The 18,406-nt window shown below is 44.6% G+C and overlaps 1 protein-coding gene across 3 annotated transcripts in view; it reads right to left on the reverse strand.

The window, feature by feature from the left end:
• Positions 1–18,406, reverse strand: part of RALGAPA2 (Ral GTPase activating protein catalytic subunit alpha 2) — a 278,035-nt gene that overhangs the window by 76,714 nt on the left and 182,915 nt on the right. For all 3 annotated transcript variants that reach the window (XM_025001044.2, XM_025001043.2, XM_025001040.2), the window contains 2 exons: positions 16,743–16,898; positions 10,329–10,487 (listed from right to left, as the gene is read on the reverse strand). In XM_025001044.2, coding sequence (XP_024856812.1) covers positions 10,329–10,487; positions 16,743–16,898 — 315 coding nt within the window. The remainder of the gene's footprint in view (positions 1–10,328; positions 10,488–16,742; positions 16,899–18,406) is intronic.

Raw genomic sequence — 18,406 nt, forward strand, 5'->3', positions numbered from 1 at the left:
CTCTCTAGGGGAGAGTCCTTCAGTTAGAGGTCACACGGCCAGAGGGACGAGGGAGGGCAGGCTGACTTCCCGTGTATGAGGACGGCTGATACGAGAGCATTCCAGGCAGAGCAGCAGCACACACGATGCCCTGGGTGGGGGGCGGAATCAGTGTGTTTCAGCAACAGTGAGGAAGCTTCAGTCTGGTTGGAGCTGACCTAACTTGGAGATGATCTTTGCAAATGAAGTGATCAGGAACCTAAATGTCCAAGTCAGACAGGGTAGGATGCATGTTTGTATACTTGGGGTGGGGGCAGGGATAGAGCATTGCAAAAAGATGGGGGTAAAGGGGGCGCCTGTGAAGAGTAATGGCAACCATGATCACAGTCTCTGTGAAAGGAACTTTGTCAAGTTACAAAATAATGTTAGAGTAAGATGTCAGGATGGAGAAGGTAATGGCAACCCACTCCAGTACTCTTGCCTGGAAAATCCCATGGATGGAGGAGCCTGGTAGGCTGCAGTCCATGGGGTTATGAAGAGTCGGACATGACTGAGAGACTTCACTTTCACTTTTCACTTTCATGCATTGGAGAAGGAAATGGCAACCCACTCCAGTGTTCTTGCCTGGAGAATCCCAGGGACGGGGGAGCCTGGTGGGCTGCCATGTCTAGGGTCACACAGAGTCGGACATGACTGAAGCAACTTAGCAGCAGCAGCAGCAAGACATCAGGAAGAACAGACAGGAGCAGAAAGCCTCTATGCATGGTGGAAAGGGCATGTGGGGAGACATCAGGGATCGGGGACCAGCGAGAGTTGGTTTTCCGTGACATTCCCCCCGAGAAGCTGGCTCGTTACCCTGAGGTCAGAACTGCCTCGGCACTGATGGACAGGATGAACACCACTGGCTTCACCCTGAATCCTGCCTACAAACAGGAGAACAGACGTATTTGAGGGCATTTCATGAATACCCATCCCCCAATTAAAACTATCAAGAAAAGTTATCATGAACAATGAGAGGATCAAGTGCCAGACTGGAAATAAGCAAGGGCCAAAACGAGAGGTCAAAAGGGAAAGCAGGGACCTCTGTGGTTATTCATAGGACTGTAGGCTCCAGGGATGCTGGTGCACAGACAGGCCGGGCCCTCTCGGGGGCTTCTGCACATGAGCAAGGGCTTCCCTTACTAAACCGGTTTGCCACAACTACTGAGAAAGAGCTCTAGAGCCTGTGCTCCACAACAAGAGAAACCACTGCAATCAGAGGTCCAAATACCATTATTAGAGGATATGCCTCACTCACTGCAACTAGACAAAGCCCGTTTGCAGTAACTAAGACCCAGTGCAATCAATCAATAAATATAAAAAATAAAAGATTTCATTTGTTCCTCTCTAAAGCTCTTTCTTTCTAAACTAGATCTGTGTTTCTGATCCATATAATTTTCCTTCTTTTTTGATGAATTTATTGCAACATTTCTTATAAGGCAGGTCTACTGGTTACAAATTGCCTGACTTCTATACCAAAGAATGCTCAAACTACTGCATGATTGCACTCATCTCACACGCTAGTAAAGTAATGCTCAAAATTCTCCAAGCCAGGCTTCAGCAATATGTGAATGGTGAACTTCCTGATGTTCAAGCTAGTTTTAGAAAAGGCAGAGGAACCAGAGATCAAATTGCCAACATCCGCTGGATCATGGAAAAAGCAAGAGAGTTCCAGAAAAGCATCTATTTCTGCTTTATTGACTATGCCAAAGCCTTTGACTGTGTGGATCACAATAAACTGTGGAAAATTCTGAAAGAGATGGGAATACCAGACCACCTGATCTGCCTCTTGAGAAATCTGTATGCAGGTCAGGAAGCAACAGTTAGAACTGGACATGGAACAACAGACTGGTTCCAAATAGGAAAAGGAGTACGTCAAGGCTGTATATTGTCACCTTGCTTACTTAACGTTTATGCAGAGTACATCATGAGAAACGCTGGACTGGAAGAAACACAAGCTGGAATCAAGATTGCTGGGAGAAATATCAATAACCTCAGATATGCAGATGACACCACCCTTATGGCAGAAAGTGAAGAGGAACTCAAAAGCCTCTTGATGAAAGTGAAAGAGGAGAGTGAAAAAGTTGGCTTAAAGCTCAACATTCAGAAAACGAAGATCATGGCATCCGGTCCCATCACTTCATGGGAAATAGATGGGGAAACAGTGGAAACAGTGGCAGACTTTATTTTTCTGGGCTCCAAAATCACTACAGATGGTGACTGCAGCCATGAAATTAAAAGACGCTTACTCCTTGGAAGGAAAGTTATGACCAACTTAGATAGCATATTCAAAAGCAGAGACGTTACTTTGCCAACAAAGGTTCGTCTAGTCAAGGCTATGATTTTTCCTGTGGTCATGTATGGATGTGAGAGTCGGACTGTGAAGAAGGCTGAGTGCCGAAGAATTGATGCTTTTGAACTGTGGTGTTGGAGAAGACTCTTGAGAGTCCCTTGGATTGCAAGGAGATCCAACCAGTCCATTCTGAAGGAGATCAGCCCTGGGATTTCTTTGGAAGGAATGATGCTAAAGCTGAAACTCCAGTACTTTGGCCACCTCATGGGAAGAGTTGACTCATTGGAAAAGACCCTGATGCTGGGAGGGACTGGGGGCAAGAGGAGAAGGGGACGACAGAGGATGAGATGGCTGGTTGGCATCACTGACTCGATGGACGTGAGTCTGAGTGAACTCTGGGAGTTGGTGCTGGACAGGGAGGCCTGGCGTGCTTCGATTCATGGGGTCGCAAAGAGTCGGACACAACTGAGCGACTGATCTGATCTACTTGTCTGAGAAAGTATTTCTTCTTTCATTTCTGAAGAATACAGAATTTTATGTTGGTGGGTGTTTTTTTTTCTTTCAACACTTGAAATATTTTACTCCACTTGCTTCTAACTTGCATGATTTCTGGCTAGAAGTTCAATGTAATTCCTAGGCTGGAGCCTTTAGACTTATTTTTGTCCTCTGGCTTCTTTTAAGATCTTCCTGTTATTTTTAATTTTTGTCTGTTTGGGCTGCTTTAACAAAGTACCATAGACTGCTGCTGCTAAGTCGCTTTAGTCGTGTCCGATTCTGTGTGACCCCATAGACAGGGATTCTCCAGGCAAGAACACTGGAGTGGGTTGCCATTTCCTTCTCCAACCGTAGACTGGGTGGCCTATAAACTCTCACAATTCTGGAGGCTGGAAAGTCTGAATCGGATGGCTAATAAATGGATGGCTGTCTTGTCTCTGTGTCCTCACATGCAAGACGTGGTAAGGAAGCTCTCGGGTCCTCTTCCAAAAGGCCACCAATACCACTCCCAAGGGCCCCACTCTTATGACCTAATCACCTTTACCCCTACCCCTAAATACCATTACACTAGTGGTTAGATTTCAAAACATGAATTCTGGGGTGTGAGGGACACAAACATTCTGTCTACAACGTGTAGTCTGAATGTGACACATCTGGGTGTAGATGCTTTTGTACTTATTCTCCGTGGTGCTATCTGTGCTTCCTGGATCTGTGGTTTGGTATCTGTCTTCAATTTGGAAATTTTTCACATATTGTAAGTGAAGGGAAAGTCACTCAGTCGTGTTCGATTCTCTGTGATCCCCAGGACTGTAGCCCACCAGGCTTCTCTGTCCCATGGAATTCTCTAAGCAAGAATACTGGAGTGGGTTGCCATTCCCTTCTCCAGGGGATCTTCCCAACCCAGGGATCAAACCCAGGACTTCTGCATTGCAGACAGAGTCTTTACTAACTAAGCCACTAAAATACATGTAATATAAAAATGTATTTATGTTATCATTTCAAATATTTCTTCTGTCCTTTCTCTTTCTCTTCTGGTATTCCCACACTAGGTGTATATTACCCTTTGTAACTGGGGCTTTCCAGGTGGCTCAGCGGTAAAGAATCTGCCTGCCAATGCAGGAGACACAAGAGATGCGGGATTGATCCCTAGATTGGGAAGATCCCCTGGAATAGGAAATGGCAACTCACTCCAGTATTCTTGCCTAGAAAATTCCATGGACAGAGGAGCCTGGTGGGCTACAGTCCAGGGAGTCGCAGAGTTGGACACGACTGAGCAACTAGGCATGCACACACTCTTTTTAATTATCCTGCAGATCTTGAACCCTGTTCAGTTTTTGTAATCCTTTTCCCCCTTGGCATTTCAGTTTTGATATTTCTACTTAACATATTTTCAAGCTCTCCGTTCCTTTCTTCACTAATTCCATTTACTGATAAAGCCATTAAAGACATTCTTCATTTCTGCAACCGTGCTTTTGATTTCTAGCATTTCCTTTTAATTCTTTCCTGGAGTTTGCATCTCTCTGCTTCCATTACTCATCTCTTTTTGCATGTTGTCCATCTTTAGAGCCTTTAGCATATTCTTTTAAATTCCTGATCTGATCATTTCAAAATCTTTGCCATATCTGAATCTGCTTTTGATGCTTGCTCTGTCTCTTCAAACTGCGGGTTTTTTGGTGGGTTTTTTTTTGCCTTTTAGGATGCCTTGTGATTTTTTTGTTGTTGTTGAGATTGATTTACATGATATGCCAGATAAAAGAAACTGAAATAAATAGATGATTAGTGTAAGACTTGATGTTTGTCTGGCTAGTAGTTAGCCAGTGTTGATGACTGCTGTGTTTATGGTTTGCTGAAGCCATAGATGAAGGCATCAGACTCTAAAACTTGCTCGGATGCCTCTGTTTCCGACTTCCCTATTGTGTCTGGGCTTCCCCAGGGATTTTGCGGATAAGGTCTCAGATGTGCGGCTCTTTTGGATGCTTCCCATTACTATACAAAAGCCCAGCTGATGTTGTGATGAGGTGCGGGGGAGAAGTGTTCTACGGATCTGTCATAAGGTCCCAGCCCTAACCTTAAAAAGAATCCAGTAATCAGTGAGATGGAGCCGTGATTGAAAAAAAAAATCATGAAGCTAACTAAACAATAAAAATCCAACCACAACAAACAATCAACTAATGAACTTCAAGTACAGCACAGAAAGTGCACGTCTAGTCCTGGGAGCAGTGGGCCTGTGTCCTGACCATGGAGATGTTCTCTATGCTCCTAGCGTCCCGGCCTGCCTTGCCCAGATTTAGCTGAGGGCACATGCAACCACACGCAGGAGCTTCAGCAGGCACTTGGGTGCATGCTGAGCGGTCAGAGAGGAAGGCCCTTCCTGCTGAGGTCAGCTGGGGCAGAGGATGAAAACTGCCCACTTTCTGACACGCAGCAGGCTCTTCCAGTGGCTGCTCGCACATTTACACAGGCTGACTCTCGCCAAAGGAGGAGGAGAAGACAAAGGTGGGAAGATGTAAATATCAAAGACCAGCTGAAAAAAGGGAAAACAATGCAACTTTTGGGGAAGATCAATTGAGAGGGAATTCTTAATAGCTAAATTGTTGTGAAAGATAAAACAGGAGCTAGGAGTTAATAATAGGCCATAGATTTTTTTTCCATCTGTACTGAAGCTTATGTTATAAATAAATAAATGTTCGTTATTATTCTTTGGCAGCACTTTTTGGGTGACTCAGACAGTCTTTCAAAACTGGACAAAAGGAATAATATAGATCCTTCTATCCAGGGAATTCCTCTAATTAGGAGTGGCAATGAACTAGAGAAGAAATCTGATTTTGATGTAACATCTGCAAATGACAGCTGCCTTTTCACAAAGTTCCCAGTGTCATTCCTCCACCTAAAAACCTCCCAACAACAATAATAATAAATTACCAAACCAGAACATATTGCAGTTATCCATTTAATAACATATTTAGTGAATTCTAGTTGTTCAGTGTCTTTAATTATCTTTTCAAAACAAATAATTCTTTACATATTCAAAAATAAGCAACTCACCTTCCTTGAGAATGTCCCCAAATTATTTGAAAATGTATGACTTAATCTCAAAAAGGACATTTGGCTGGGGTTGAGAGAAATGTTTAAGAAATATTTGAAATATTCAAACTGCACATTTGAAACAAGAAGAAATTTACACAACCATGTTGTAGTCAAACACATCCCCTTTACAATAAAGTCACCCTAGGAAAATATTTCCTTCCAAAAACGGGTGCCAGCACTGGTTACTCAGGATCCCACATGTGCAAATGTTCCTGTGGCTTCTGGTGCCTGGACCCTAACCAGCATCCCGAGTACGTAACTTGCTCTCAGTGAAGGTCCTGGGTTAGCTGTCTTCCTGGAGACAAACACACACACACACACACACACACACACACACACGCACACACAATAGCTGCTGAGCCTGCAGGAGAGCCACAAACTACAACAGCAGCCTCAGGGCAACTTAGGGAAAGGATGGGCATCTAGGAACAGGAGGTTCCAACAAGGGCCTCTCCTCTTAAAGGGGTGCTTAGAATCCATGGAAGATGGATGCTCCCCAACCTCAGTGTTACAACTGAGGAAGCTAAGGTCCAAAGATGTTGAGAGACTTGCCCAGGACACCCTTGCGGCGGAAGCACAAGGACTGGAACTTTGGGGTCCCAGCTCCTATCCTGTTACCCACCCCTGCCTGTGCTTCTCAGAAACAATGGAATCGTCATATTTTCGTCCCAACCCCGTATCTACCAGGGCCAAGTAAGGAGATCCTAGAGAACACCAACGTGGTTTGCATTTACAAAATGGACAATCTGCTTGGGGTGACAAAAAGGACCCTTCCTCAAAGCCTCCTCTTGTCCTAAACTACTCCTGGTCAAGGCTGCTTTGGCTCATCTAGCCTTTGGTCAGAGAGTCACCAGCCAATCACTAAGGTCCCTGGAGAGAAACAGCAAAAATGCTAAAATGTACCTTCACAAATTCATACAAGCAAATGAGCACCCACAGTGTTCTGAGTTCCCCTGTTTTTTCCAGTCACTTGAAGAAACAAAGTAGCATGGTATCCCCCTGCTGCAGGAGGTTTTATGAACCACTCTCCTGCGGGACAAATTGAGTGTTTTAACAAACCCTGTAAATCTCACATTCTGCCCTGGGTGTACGTCTTCCCTGACCACCAACTTAGAAAAAAAAAAAACACCACCACAAGTCTGGCAATAGCGTATTTCTTTTCCGTGACTAAAGAGGCGATGTCCACAGTATGGGAAAACCTGAGCGAACTATTTGGCCAACCCAATATGTTGGTAAGCACACTGATTTTTCAGTAAATTTATAGTTTTAAAGTTGGATGAAAAGCTCGAGAAGGGAATAGACCCTCTCAGATCCCTGCCTCCCGTGAGCACAGCTACGCTCCTGCAACCTACTGTTTTGTAGAGGCTGTATTATGAAGGCAAGGCGGGTTCTGCCAGGCACATAATTTGTATATTTAAGGGAGGTGTATGGATGAAAAAGCGAAATATGTTCAATTTCAAAGGCCTTGGAAGCAGCGCTGTCTGTGAGCTTGTATTACAAACAGCCCCGCGTTATTACACAGGCCGCTAATGAGGCCCAGTGAATGAAAGTACAATTTGAATATGCATGACTCTGTCCAGTGAGCAGGACTTTTGTGTACTGATGAGATTTTTTTTTCCTTTTTTCTTTTTCCCTCCTAAAAAAAACAAAAAGGATTAAAATTATTCTTAGGGAAGTATGGCTACCCGGAGGCCAGTATAGCGTACTCAGAACACAGTCACACCAAGTTCAGATGAAAGATACAAGTCCTCCACAGATGCTCCGATGTGGTCATTGTGGAAAGTTGTACACGTCCTTGTCCTTCAGAGAAGGATTGTTCTTAACTTTGAGCAGCTGCGTCATGACAATTTCTTAGCAAAAATATTGATTTTGGTGGCAATCCCTAAAAGTGGGCAAGGTTAAATAAACCTTTCGAGCACAAAGCCTCCCCTTCCGTGGTAAGGCATGCTGGTTAAAAGACTGAGGAATGGGTAAATTATTGCACCAAATGGCTGAGAATTAATCTCTGCTGACTAGCTGTAATCTAACGAGGCGTCTGTGTCCCCGGGAGCCCGCAGAGCGTCCCTGGCGGTATGTGTAGTGTGTCGGGCCTGCCTGACACCCTTTGTCCCCGCTCCCAGGCGGCCTTTCCCCTCATTGTCCGTAATATCCTCATGCATCTGGGACACGTGGAATGCATTCATACTAACAGACTTACCATTGTTTTCTCTCAGAAGCTTTGTTGAGCAAAGACTGCATCGTGGTTACTGATAATTATATTGCTTAATTAATCAAGACAAAAAAAATTTGCAAATCATTGCCCGGTTGCCAAGCAGGGAGATAAAAAATGACAACAATACAAGCTGAAGCAATATAACAAAAGTAACAGCTATCTGATCAGAAATTCTTATATAATGAAGCTATTAATGCTAAATCGGTTAATGTTAACATTGCTCCAGGTGTCTCTACTTAGATGCAAACAAAAAGGCTAACATTATGGATATAAAAGGCCAAATGTTGCCATGGATTCTGTAACCTGATAGAGAGGACAGCCTTTTCATTTGATTAGGGAATGCAATTTAAATACCAGGGACCGAAGCCAAACAAACAGACTTTCCCTCCACAAGCCTCTCGCATTCACCCTGAGGTCAGTGGTTGGCGAACAAAAGGTCAGCCACACTTGCCCTGGAAATGTCTGGATTAATTTTATTACATTGTAATGGTTTGTCCTTTAAATGTGGGGATAGCACTAAATTTCCAGTTGGCCATTATTCTCTTCTTTCCTTTAGGCCTTTTGAACTGAAATATTAAGAAAGCGATTTGCTCGATTCATCTTGTCAGAATTTATGGCCAAATTCATAAAACTTACATATTTTTTAAAAGAAATTTTAAAAGGTATGATAATATTTGTTTTCATGCACTATCATACTTTTTAAAAATCACTTTGACACTATAAAGTGAACTGAAATACCTTTTATATTCTTAATTTGCTCTAAAAATAAAGGTGACATTTTTAAGACATTAAATGACATTTTAGAGGGCCATGTTGAAAATGAACTAATAGAGCCAGTTAATCCATACTAAATATTAAAGAAACACATTTGCCAGTTTGGAAGCCACAGGATACTAAATTTATCAGTTGTCTAATATTAAAAATTTTCAGTTTAATTTTTTAAATTAATGTCCTTGGACACACGCAAATGTTATTAGCAGTAAGAACCATTTTCTTATACAAAACTGAACACTTCACACACACAGACTTGGACCAAAGATCACACAAATATTTAATATGAAAAACTTTTGGCATCTCCACTCCTTGAAAAGAAAAGAGGGTTCTCTTTATGTCAGGCTCCTCACCAGCCAGAGTGGGGACTTTTCTGAGTTTAGGAGTTGTCCCGCAGTCATTATTTATTCTATTTTCATGGTAGTAACTATAACAAAAAACAATAATAGCAATAATAATAAAAGCTATTATTATTATCATCATTATCAACTCTTAAGTAGCTTTTTCCTCTGGACCAGGCACTGATTTAAACACCTTTCATTTCTTAGCTCATTTAATCTTCACAACTTGAACACTTTTAGGTTATAAATCCCAGGAAAGTTTTGCCTCTTATTTTTAAAGCTGAAAAAGAGTATATTTAGAAGAGTAACTTATAGCTCCTGCAGGAGGACAATTTGGAATGGAAATGAAGGTTGTACTTAGTATCAAGCCAAGGCACGTGTCATTCCCTTGAGGAGAGACAATACACTAGAGGTTTACTGAAAAGACTACAAAGCCCACCTTGGATTAACAATTCCCAAACAAAATCAAGTCACTGTACACAGAGCTGTTAAATCACCACTAAAGGCAGGACAAGGGCGGAAACAGAAGCCAATCTAGGTCCTGCGCTCAGGACACCGAACGGTTCTGGCCGTTCCCATGATGGATACCCAGCTGAACCGATCGGGTGGGAAGACGCATCCATCTTTAGAGCCCCGACATAGACTGAGCCTCAGGGGGGCCCAGCTTTTTAGGACTTTTCCAAGATCCTTTAGGACTGACCCCCGTTAGCAGCGGCAGAGGCAAGGCTGGATCCTCTACCCACAGTCACCCATAAAATGCTGGATGTGACATGGGGCTCATTCAGATATTATTATTATTAATCAAGATGCCCCAGACTTTCAATCATTTCTTTATATTACAAAGTCTTAAACATGAAAAACATTTAAAAATCCATACTGTCTTTACAATATAATTTTCAAAGAATCTCAGCAATAAAATACAGAATTCTGTGCTCCTGATGAAAGAATGTTTGAAAAACCCCAATTCATATTTAATTCCTATACAGCACGTGTAATTCATGTAAGTGTCAAGTGGCCCCTTTAACATATCGATTAACACTGTTTTTCAGTAACAGGGAATCATATGGCAAACCACTGTACAAGTCACAAGGAGAGTGTGCTGAAAACATACCTCGGGTTTCTTGGTTATCGCGATAAAGAACATGTGATTCTTCATGGGGTAGATGATGATTGAAACGTCTCCGAAGGCGGTGGGGATGATCCCGCTGCGGTAGTCCCTGGAGTGCTCGGACCAGACGATGTGGACTTCGTCATTCCCCAAGTGACGGAGCTGCAAGGGCAAATTGGCTCCTTATTAATCAGAGTGATCACAGCACTTTATGAAGGGTCGCGGCTTACAAATTGAATTCTTATACTCAGAGGCAAAAATAATTCACCACCAAAAAAGGCTACAACACTGATGCCTTCTATGAGGATTTTTAAAAAAGCACAAATGCATGAACAAAAAAAACACACAGCTCGCCTTCCACGAAACACACTGGAACCAAGAGAGGCATGTGAGCATCACAGGTACATGTGGCTGCGTGGGGACAGGACCTTTTCCAGGATTTGTTAAAAATTTAATTTGATTCCTGCAGCAAAGCCTGATGCTTTATGTGGCTGAGTGTGTTTCTACACAATGGACAGTATGAGTCTTTTATTCCATATTACAAAAGAGCTTCATAAGGCTCTTAATTCGATACTGATTAAGAAAATAAGATGCATATAAGAGAATAGAAGCCATTATAACACAATCATTACCAAATGTATAAAAACCAGATTTAGGACAAACCTTTAAGAAAAAGTATATATAATATTACCTTTGTCTAAGAAACTAGGGTTGCTGCTGCTGCTAAGTCGCTTCAGCTGTGTTCGACTCTGTGAGACCCCATAGACGGCAGCCCACCAGGCTCCCCCATCCCTGGGATTCTCCAGGCAAGAACACTAGAGTGGGTTGCCATTTCCTTCTCCAATAACTAGGGTTACTTAAATTTAATAAGAAACTAATATGAAGCACTAGTACCTAGCTTTGAAAGAGTGCCTTACTGCAGAGAAAAGTCTGTTCACACGTACATTTTGTTCTATCTTTCCACTAATGCTCTGAGATCACCTTTATGTAGTCTAACAAGGAGGCGAGGGGCTCAGGAAGGCAAGCGCCCCACCCCCCACCACAGGTGCAGAAGCAGCGTGGAAGCTGGGCGGGGGCTTGTAATCCATGCACCTCCATTGCCCATGGCCATCTAGGCTGCGCCCCAGGGCAACAGCTCTGTGACAGCGCAACTCCCCTAGCCCTCCCATTTATACACAAGAGGCCATGCAGTCCAAAGCTGACGAGTCAGAGACTCCTGGCCTTTCTGGGGAGGGCTTCCGGTGCCTTCACGGAAGGGACCCTCTGCGCATCCATCAGGGAACAGCTTGGTCCAATGCAAGAACACCCTCCCCGGAGTTCCTGCACAGTGACTGTGCATCTGGGGCTGGAGGAGTGCAAGTGAGTTCTTGGGGACAGGCCTGGCTGTGAGTCAAGCAAACTCCATTATAAAAGCTAAAATGCTGGCTGAAATTGAAGTCCTAAACCCATAGGGACTGGCTGGTGAGACCCTAGGATGCCTACTGAGAATGTGAATCCTTGCCCCCGCACACCCGCCTATGCCCGTGACATAGCCTGTCTTGCTTGCGAACTTATTTAACAGGTGAGCCCTGAGAAGAACTAAATTTAGAGGTTCTTAATAAAATAGAGATGTCGTATCAAATCAAGCATTTTGTCTTACAGTATAAAAAAGGATGTTCTCAAATACCGTGTATTTAAAACACACTAATATAAATGCAATTTCTTTATAGACTCTCTGACCACAAGGGGAAAACCCGAGGTCATCCCAGCAGGCCTCCCTTCTCTTCACGAGGTCGTAAGGGAGGCTGGTTTCCTGCAGTGCCTGCTTCTTCCTTCCTCTGTCATACCTCTGGGGACCACTGTACCTTTGCACCTACAGTGAGGTGAGGTTCCAGCTCGGGCGGCCCCCACGTGAGGCACTTGATTCAGCTGCGTCTGAACCTGGGCTCTGGGACACACTTTACTGCGAGTGCTGAACACGAGGTGTGATGGGTGTGGAAAAATTCAATGACATCCACAACTTTCTAAATGTAAAATAACCCAGCACATAAGTTTTTCCTTCTCCTCCTCTCTTACATATAAAGACTAGAAGGGTAGCAGGCAAAAGTTGAGGCTGATCCCTTATGTAAATAGTTTTAAAAAAAGACCCTGGGTTTTCACAGTAACATTAGGCATCTCTCTACTTCTAGATATCCATTTTCCTTTCTTTTTCCCTTTCAATAAAACATGCAAGGAGTTCATGACGCACTCGTAAAATTTACTCTTTTGGAGTCAAAACGCAGCAGTGCTCACCAGCGGCACAATAAAGGCATGTTTTTGAGGGAAATCGGAGTGGTTTCAGATGGAAACTTTGGGAGGAATTTAGAGCAGGAGAAGGTAACTGAGGGCAGGGGCTGCCCGGGGGCACACATCTGCCCTGCTCGCCCCATAGAGAGAGACAACTTTCTGGGTAGTTCTGTGCCCCTCGCTGCAGGGTTGGCACATGCTTCTGAACAGGACCAACACACCCACTGAACAGCCTTCCTGCATGGCCGTCCCACCAAAGGTCGGCACCCCAGAACCTGCAACAGCTCCCTGTCCAGACTCGTGAGTCGCAAGGCATCAGCTCTGAGGTAATACAGTGAGGACTGAGATTTTTGCAGTTAGCCTCCCTTTTCTAAATTAGGTAACTTGATCACATAACCCACAGAAGTCTCCTGGAACTTCCCTGACAGTCCAGTGGTGAAGCTGCTCCCTGTCCAGACTCGTGAGTCACAAGGCATCAGCTCTGAGGTAATACAGTGAGGAAATACAGTGAGGACTGAGATTTTTGCAGTTAGCCTCCCTTTTCTAAATTAGGTAACTTGATCACATAACCCACGGAAGTCTCCTGGAACTTCCCTGACAGTCCAGTGGTGAAGCCGCCCCCTTTCCAGGGCAGGAGGTGCAGGTTCGATCCCTGGTTGGGGAACTAAGATCCCACATACCCCACGGCCAAAAAAACAAACCAAAAGCAGATGCAATATTGTAACAAATAAAGACTTTAAAAATGGTCCACATCAAAAAAAGATTTTTTTTCTCCCAATTCTGTTTACAACTGTATCCTCAGGACGGACCAAGAAGGATGAGATCACAGGACCAGGTCCACACTTCTGGCGTGGTGACACTGCAAGTGGTCATGACACAAGGTTCACCGCCTGAAAGCTGCCTTCATTGTCACTTGCCTCAGACCTCTGCACAAGTCATAGGTTAATTCGCCAATGCGCAGAATTTAGAGCTGAGGCCATGGAACCAGTTGCAGATACATCAGGCGTGAAGAGCAAGGACGCACCCTCTTCCGTCCATGACGAGAACATGGGAAGGAAGTGCAAGTAGGAGTCACCCGGCCAGACTGTCAACCACGTCAGAACACCCAGGAGTACCCCAAAAGCTTCAAAGCGCGACTCCGTCTAAAGGGGGTTTCATTACAGAGACGTCACTATGTGAGTTTTGGAGAATTCCAATGACGGGCCCTCCAGGGAGAAACTCGAGCCCACGGGTCAAGCTGATGGGAGTGGTGTGTCGTCTGCACGAGCCATCCTTCACGCCAGCTACTGCTTCAACTGCACAAGAGGCTCGACAAACGCTCGGGGCTTGAGCCTTCAGAAATCAGTGCCTGTCCTGCCACTTCTCACCCTGACAGGGCTGTGCAAACCCTCTGCCGGGGCCCCTCTGCCCGCTGCTGCCAGGCGGCGCCCACTGCTGACACTGGCCCTGGTACACACCTAATGGGCTGACCTCCTTTTCCGACTAATTGCATTACGTCGCCAGCTGGCTCCAGAAGGAGTCGTCTGTTTGATTGAAGAATTCCTGCTCCTCAGTGGGCCCGGCTGCTACTTTTACTAAGTAACAGGCAGCCCTGACATCCCCATTGTTCGGCCGACAGTATGCCCATCCTAAAATCTAAGTTTTATTTGTAAATTAACCAGGAAACTTCCTGCCAGAGCAGTGCTGCCTGGAGACTGATAATGTGGGCCTTTCATCCCCTCCACTCGTCCTGTATCACTGCCAATTTGTTTTTTATGCGCTGGCCAGCCTCGGGCTATAAAAGCCTTGTAAGACATAAGTGCAATTATAGTCCTGGAGTCAAATGAATTGGACAAATCCAATAGCACAGCTCTGTCCCCACTCTGCAAACCCCTACAGCAGTTAGATTAGCTGTGAAAAATCTAATCGGGCTGGAGCTAACGAATTTCTGCGGTGAAGGATCAAGAGTTCAGTATGGGGTTGCCACCAGATTGCAGGGTTGAAAAAGTGGCCCCGTGACGGGGGCAGAGGAGAGCATGAATCACTTTAGAATTCTGCAGCTCATTTTTAAGCTGTTAGGGACAATTCAGTCGGAATGAGACGAGGAACTGTGGGGCCGCTGTTCTTGTGACTGATTTCTGGTTGAGCTGTGAGACGTCCTGATAGAGAGAGTTTGTCACTAACGATGCTAAATCTTGGAGCAGCAAAAGGGATCAGCTGTGTTTGCCTGATTACAGTAGGGAACCTTACAGCCCAGCCAAGCCTCGGAACAGGATTTATAACAGGGTGTTTTTATCAAGAAAACAGTGTTTTCTCAAAAAAAAAAAAAAAAAAAGGCAATCCTACTTAGGAAATAATTCTTTTAAAAGTTTAAAATATAAAGCAATCTTGTAACAAAACAGTTTTCAGTCATAAATAAGAAAATCATAGACTATGGTGACGCACTTGCAGAGTAGCAGCAATTTACATGGTAATAAAAAAAATGATGTGTGGGTCTTGCCTGAGGCTTCCCAGGTGGCTCAGTGGTAAAGAATCTGCCTGCCAAGCAGGGGATGTGGGTTCAATCCCTGGGTCAGGAAGATCCCCCGGAGGAGGGTATGGCAACCCATTCCAATATTCCTGCCTAGAGAATCCCATGGACAGAGAAGCCTGGTGGGCTACAGTCCATGGGGTTGCAGAGTCGGACTGGACTTAGTGACTGAGCATGCCTGAGAATCTTGCCTAGGGTCTGGGTAATCTGAGATCATGTCTCTGTGGGCAGGGTCCCCTCCACTAAGAACACCACCACCACCAAAACCTAAGATGTGGAGGCAGCTCCATAGGCCCTGAGGAGCCAGTATGTGGCCACTGAAGGAAAGTCAGTCATGCTCTGCACATCCAAGACCCCTGGTCACTGTGGGAGGAGTCTGATCATACCCTGATCTGACCACTGAGGTCCCCTGGTCACTGTGGGAGGAGTCCGATCATGCCCTAACCTTACCACTGAGGTTCCATGAGTACGGCCACCTACTGTGTATGTGGTCCGGATGGCCATGGCTGCAGTGATGAAAGAGCAAAACCACAGAGAAGAGAAAAGAGGCAGGTAGAGGGAAGCCCGCAGGCCAGTATCAATCACCCACCTAAGGGGCCAGGAAGAAGAGTCCATCCAACCAGTGGGCAAGGATGAGGGCTGCTGGGTACCAGCTTGGTGCTCAGCAATTTTGCAGGCGTTGCCCACCCACTGCCCAGCAACCCTGGGACATGAACTGTGTTTTTAATCCCATTTAATAGATGGGAAAAACGAGGGAACTGGCTGACGAAGGGAATGACTACACACTTGGAACCCTGGCTATAGACACTTCCCTGCCACCTGACACAACACCAAACTGCCAGTCTTAGCATCAGAATGGTCTGCTTTCCACCCTCCAGGGGCTGCCTCAGTTCCTGGGATCCTTGTTGGAAGAGAGGGTTGTCAAGAGGGGGTTCTGGGCTCAGCCCCTGGCACCAGCATGTGAGGCCCAGTTGTTCTAATCTGGAAACACAGACATGGGTTAGATTTCTAGGCTTCCTCCCCAGAGTAAAATGTCCTCTTCTTTTAGGGGCCCCCTCACTTCCTGCTGGTCAGCTGAGGTGTTCAGCCTGCAGGTTAGAACGCAGGGGGGGCCCTGGAATGCTGACTCCCAGCTGGAGGATGGAGGTCTCCTCTGAACTCGAGAGAAAACTGCCCGCAGGCCCCATGCTGATGGAGAACAGGAGTTGGGGCCGTGGGCAGTAGCCCACCTGCACTAGCCGTTTTGCAGATGGTCTGCCAAATGACCCCCTCTGGCAGCCCTGGGGGGCACCAGCCTTCTCCAACCCCAGCCGTAGAGGGTCCTTATGTAAGATGAGCTTGGCCAGCCCGAGAGGTCAACAGCATAACTTTCTCTCAGTTAATAGTCACGGGAGAGAAGATCCAAAGTTAACAACATCGAAGATGCTTCCTTCATCTTCATCCCAGGATTTAAGACTTATATGACTGACCGATTTTCCTGTTATCTTTGTCTAGTTTGTGCCAAGCAGGATATTTCAGATTAATGACAATGGTAGCTTGAGGAGAGTGACCCCAGGGCTGTGTCCAGAGGAAGCCAAGTGACACATCACAGACTTTGCTCTGTCCCAGGACAGCCAAGCGTGGTCCCCAAGGAGGCTCCTTACCTTTTTGGTGAGCGAGTCGTCTGAGTCTGACGGCATCCGAGTTGAGACGTGGAAGATGACTTCCACGGTCGAGGTAGCGTAGTAGGGGGCGGTCTGGCCCGTGCTGCCATTGCGCTGAAGCCCGCCCATGAACCCACAGTGGGTTGACAGGTCCACCTGATGCAGGTCACAAGGGAAAAGAGTGAGGACCGAACAGGAGCTGTTCTTATTCACTAAGCGGGAATGTGCTTGTGAATTTTTTTTTAATCTAAGTATTTTCATTTTTATAACTTTCTGCTCATAAACAATTGTAATACAAAGTTAGATGAAATTAAAGATTAAATAAACATTAACTCAATAGTCTGTAATGACCTATATGGGAAAAGAATCTAAAAAGAGTGGATATGTGTATGTGCATGTGTGCATGCTAAGTCACTTCAGTCATGTTCAACTCTTTGCGACCCCATGGACTGTAGCCCTCCAGGCTCCTCTGACCATGGGATTCTCCAGGCAACAATACTGGAGTGGGTTGCCATGTCCTTTTCCAAGAGATCTTCCCAACCCAGGAATCGAACTCGCGTCTCTTGTCTCCTGCACAGCGGCACTTGAGAAGCCACTAGTTCACTGTGCTGTACACACATTATACAAGCTAACATATATAATATATACACATTATATAAGCTAACGCAACGTTATAAATCAAGTATACGTCAATACAATTCTCTTTTAAAAGATAAAAAAATTAATGATGAAAGGGCTCCAAAATCCTACCTACTTTAAAAAAACCACTAGCAAAGGTTTGATGCATATTCCTTCAACTTTATTCCCCCAACACATAAATATATCTGTATGTAGAGACATGCACAGAGCTCCCTTGTTGATGGATTTGTGGCATTTCTGCTTTCTCCAACAGTCCTGGTGTGGTCAAACTAGAAGGAGCATTCAAAGCAGTCTTTCAGGTCAAAGGGTACAAATGCTCCCAAACTTAATAGCCACTCCTAAACTGCCTTTAAAAAGGGTTGTTCAATTTATACAGCTGCCCAAAGTCTCTGACTCATAATTCTTTTTCAGGCTAAGGTATGAATATTCTCTTCTTAGTACTTAGATTATCTTTCAATATTTTGTTTTTACTTTTCATAAACCTCTATTCCTTCAGAAAAGCACCTGTGGTAACACAACTGAAAAAAAAATAAACAGAAGAATTTCTTCTGTGCCAAAGACAATCAACATATGCACTGAATTAATCTTATAGTCTTTTCTTAAAATGATAGTTAAGAAATGCTTAGTTTAGAAATGTGAGTTACATACTACATATATTCCATGACAAATCAGAAATCATTTTATTAGTAAGACGAACAATTTACTGAAAGTGTAATAACTATTTCAGACTAAAATCTTCTTGACAAGAAAGTACATGGTCTTGACCTTGATATGCTCTTGTCCTGTCTTCATCTCCTTATCAGCCCCTTTGCTAAATGCTCAGCTCTCAGAGGTAAGTCTCACTTAGGTACCCAGAGAGCTTCCCACAGCACAGACGATCAAGAAACCAAAACAAAAGTAATGAAAAGTAAGAAAATTATTTCAGATATGTTAATTTCTATTTTAACTATTCTGGATTCTTTTAGAATATGTTCTGGAGATGTATATGTGTATGTGTGTGTGTGTGTATAAATGTATGGATATCT

This window comes from Bos taurus, chromosome 13 (assembly GCF_002263795.3).
Source record: "Bos taurus isolate L1 Dominette 01449 registration number 42190680 breed Hereford chromosome 13, ARS-UCD2.0, whole genome shotgun sequence".
Lineage (NCBI taxonomy): Eukaryota > Metazoa > Chordata > Mammalia > Artiodactyla > Bovidae > Bos > Bos taurus.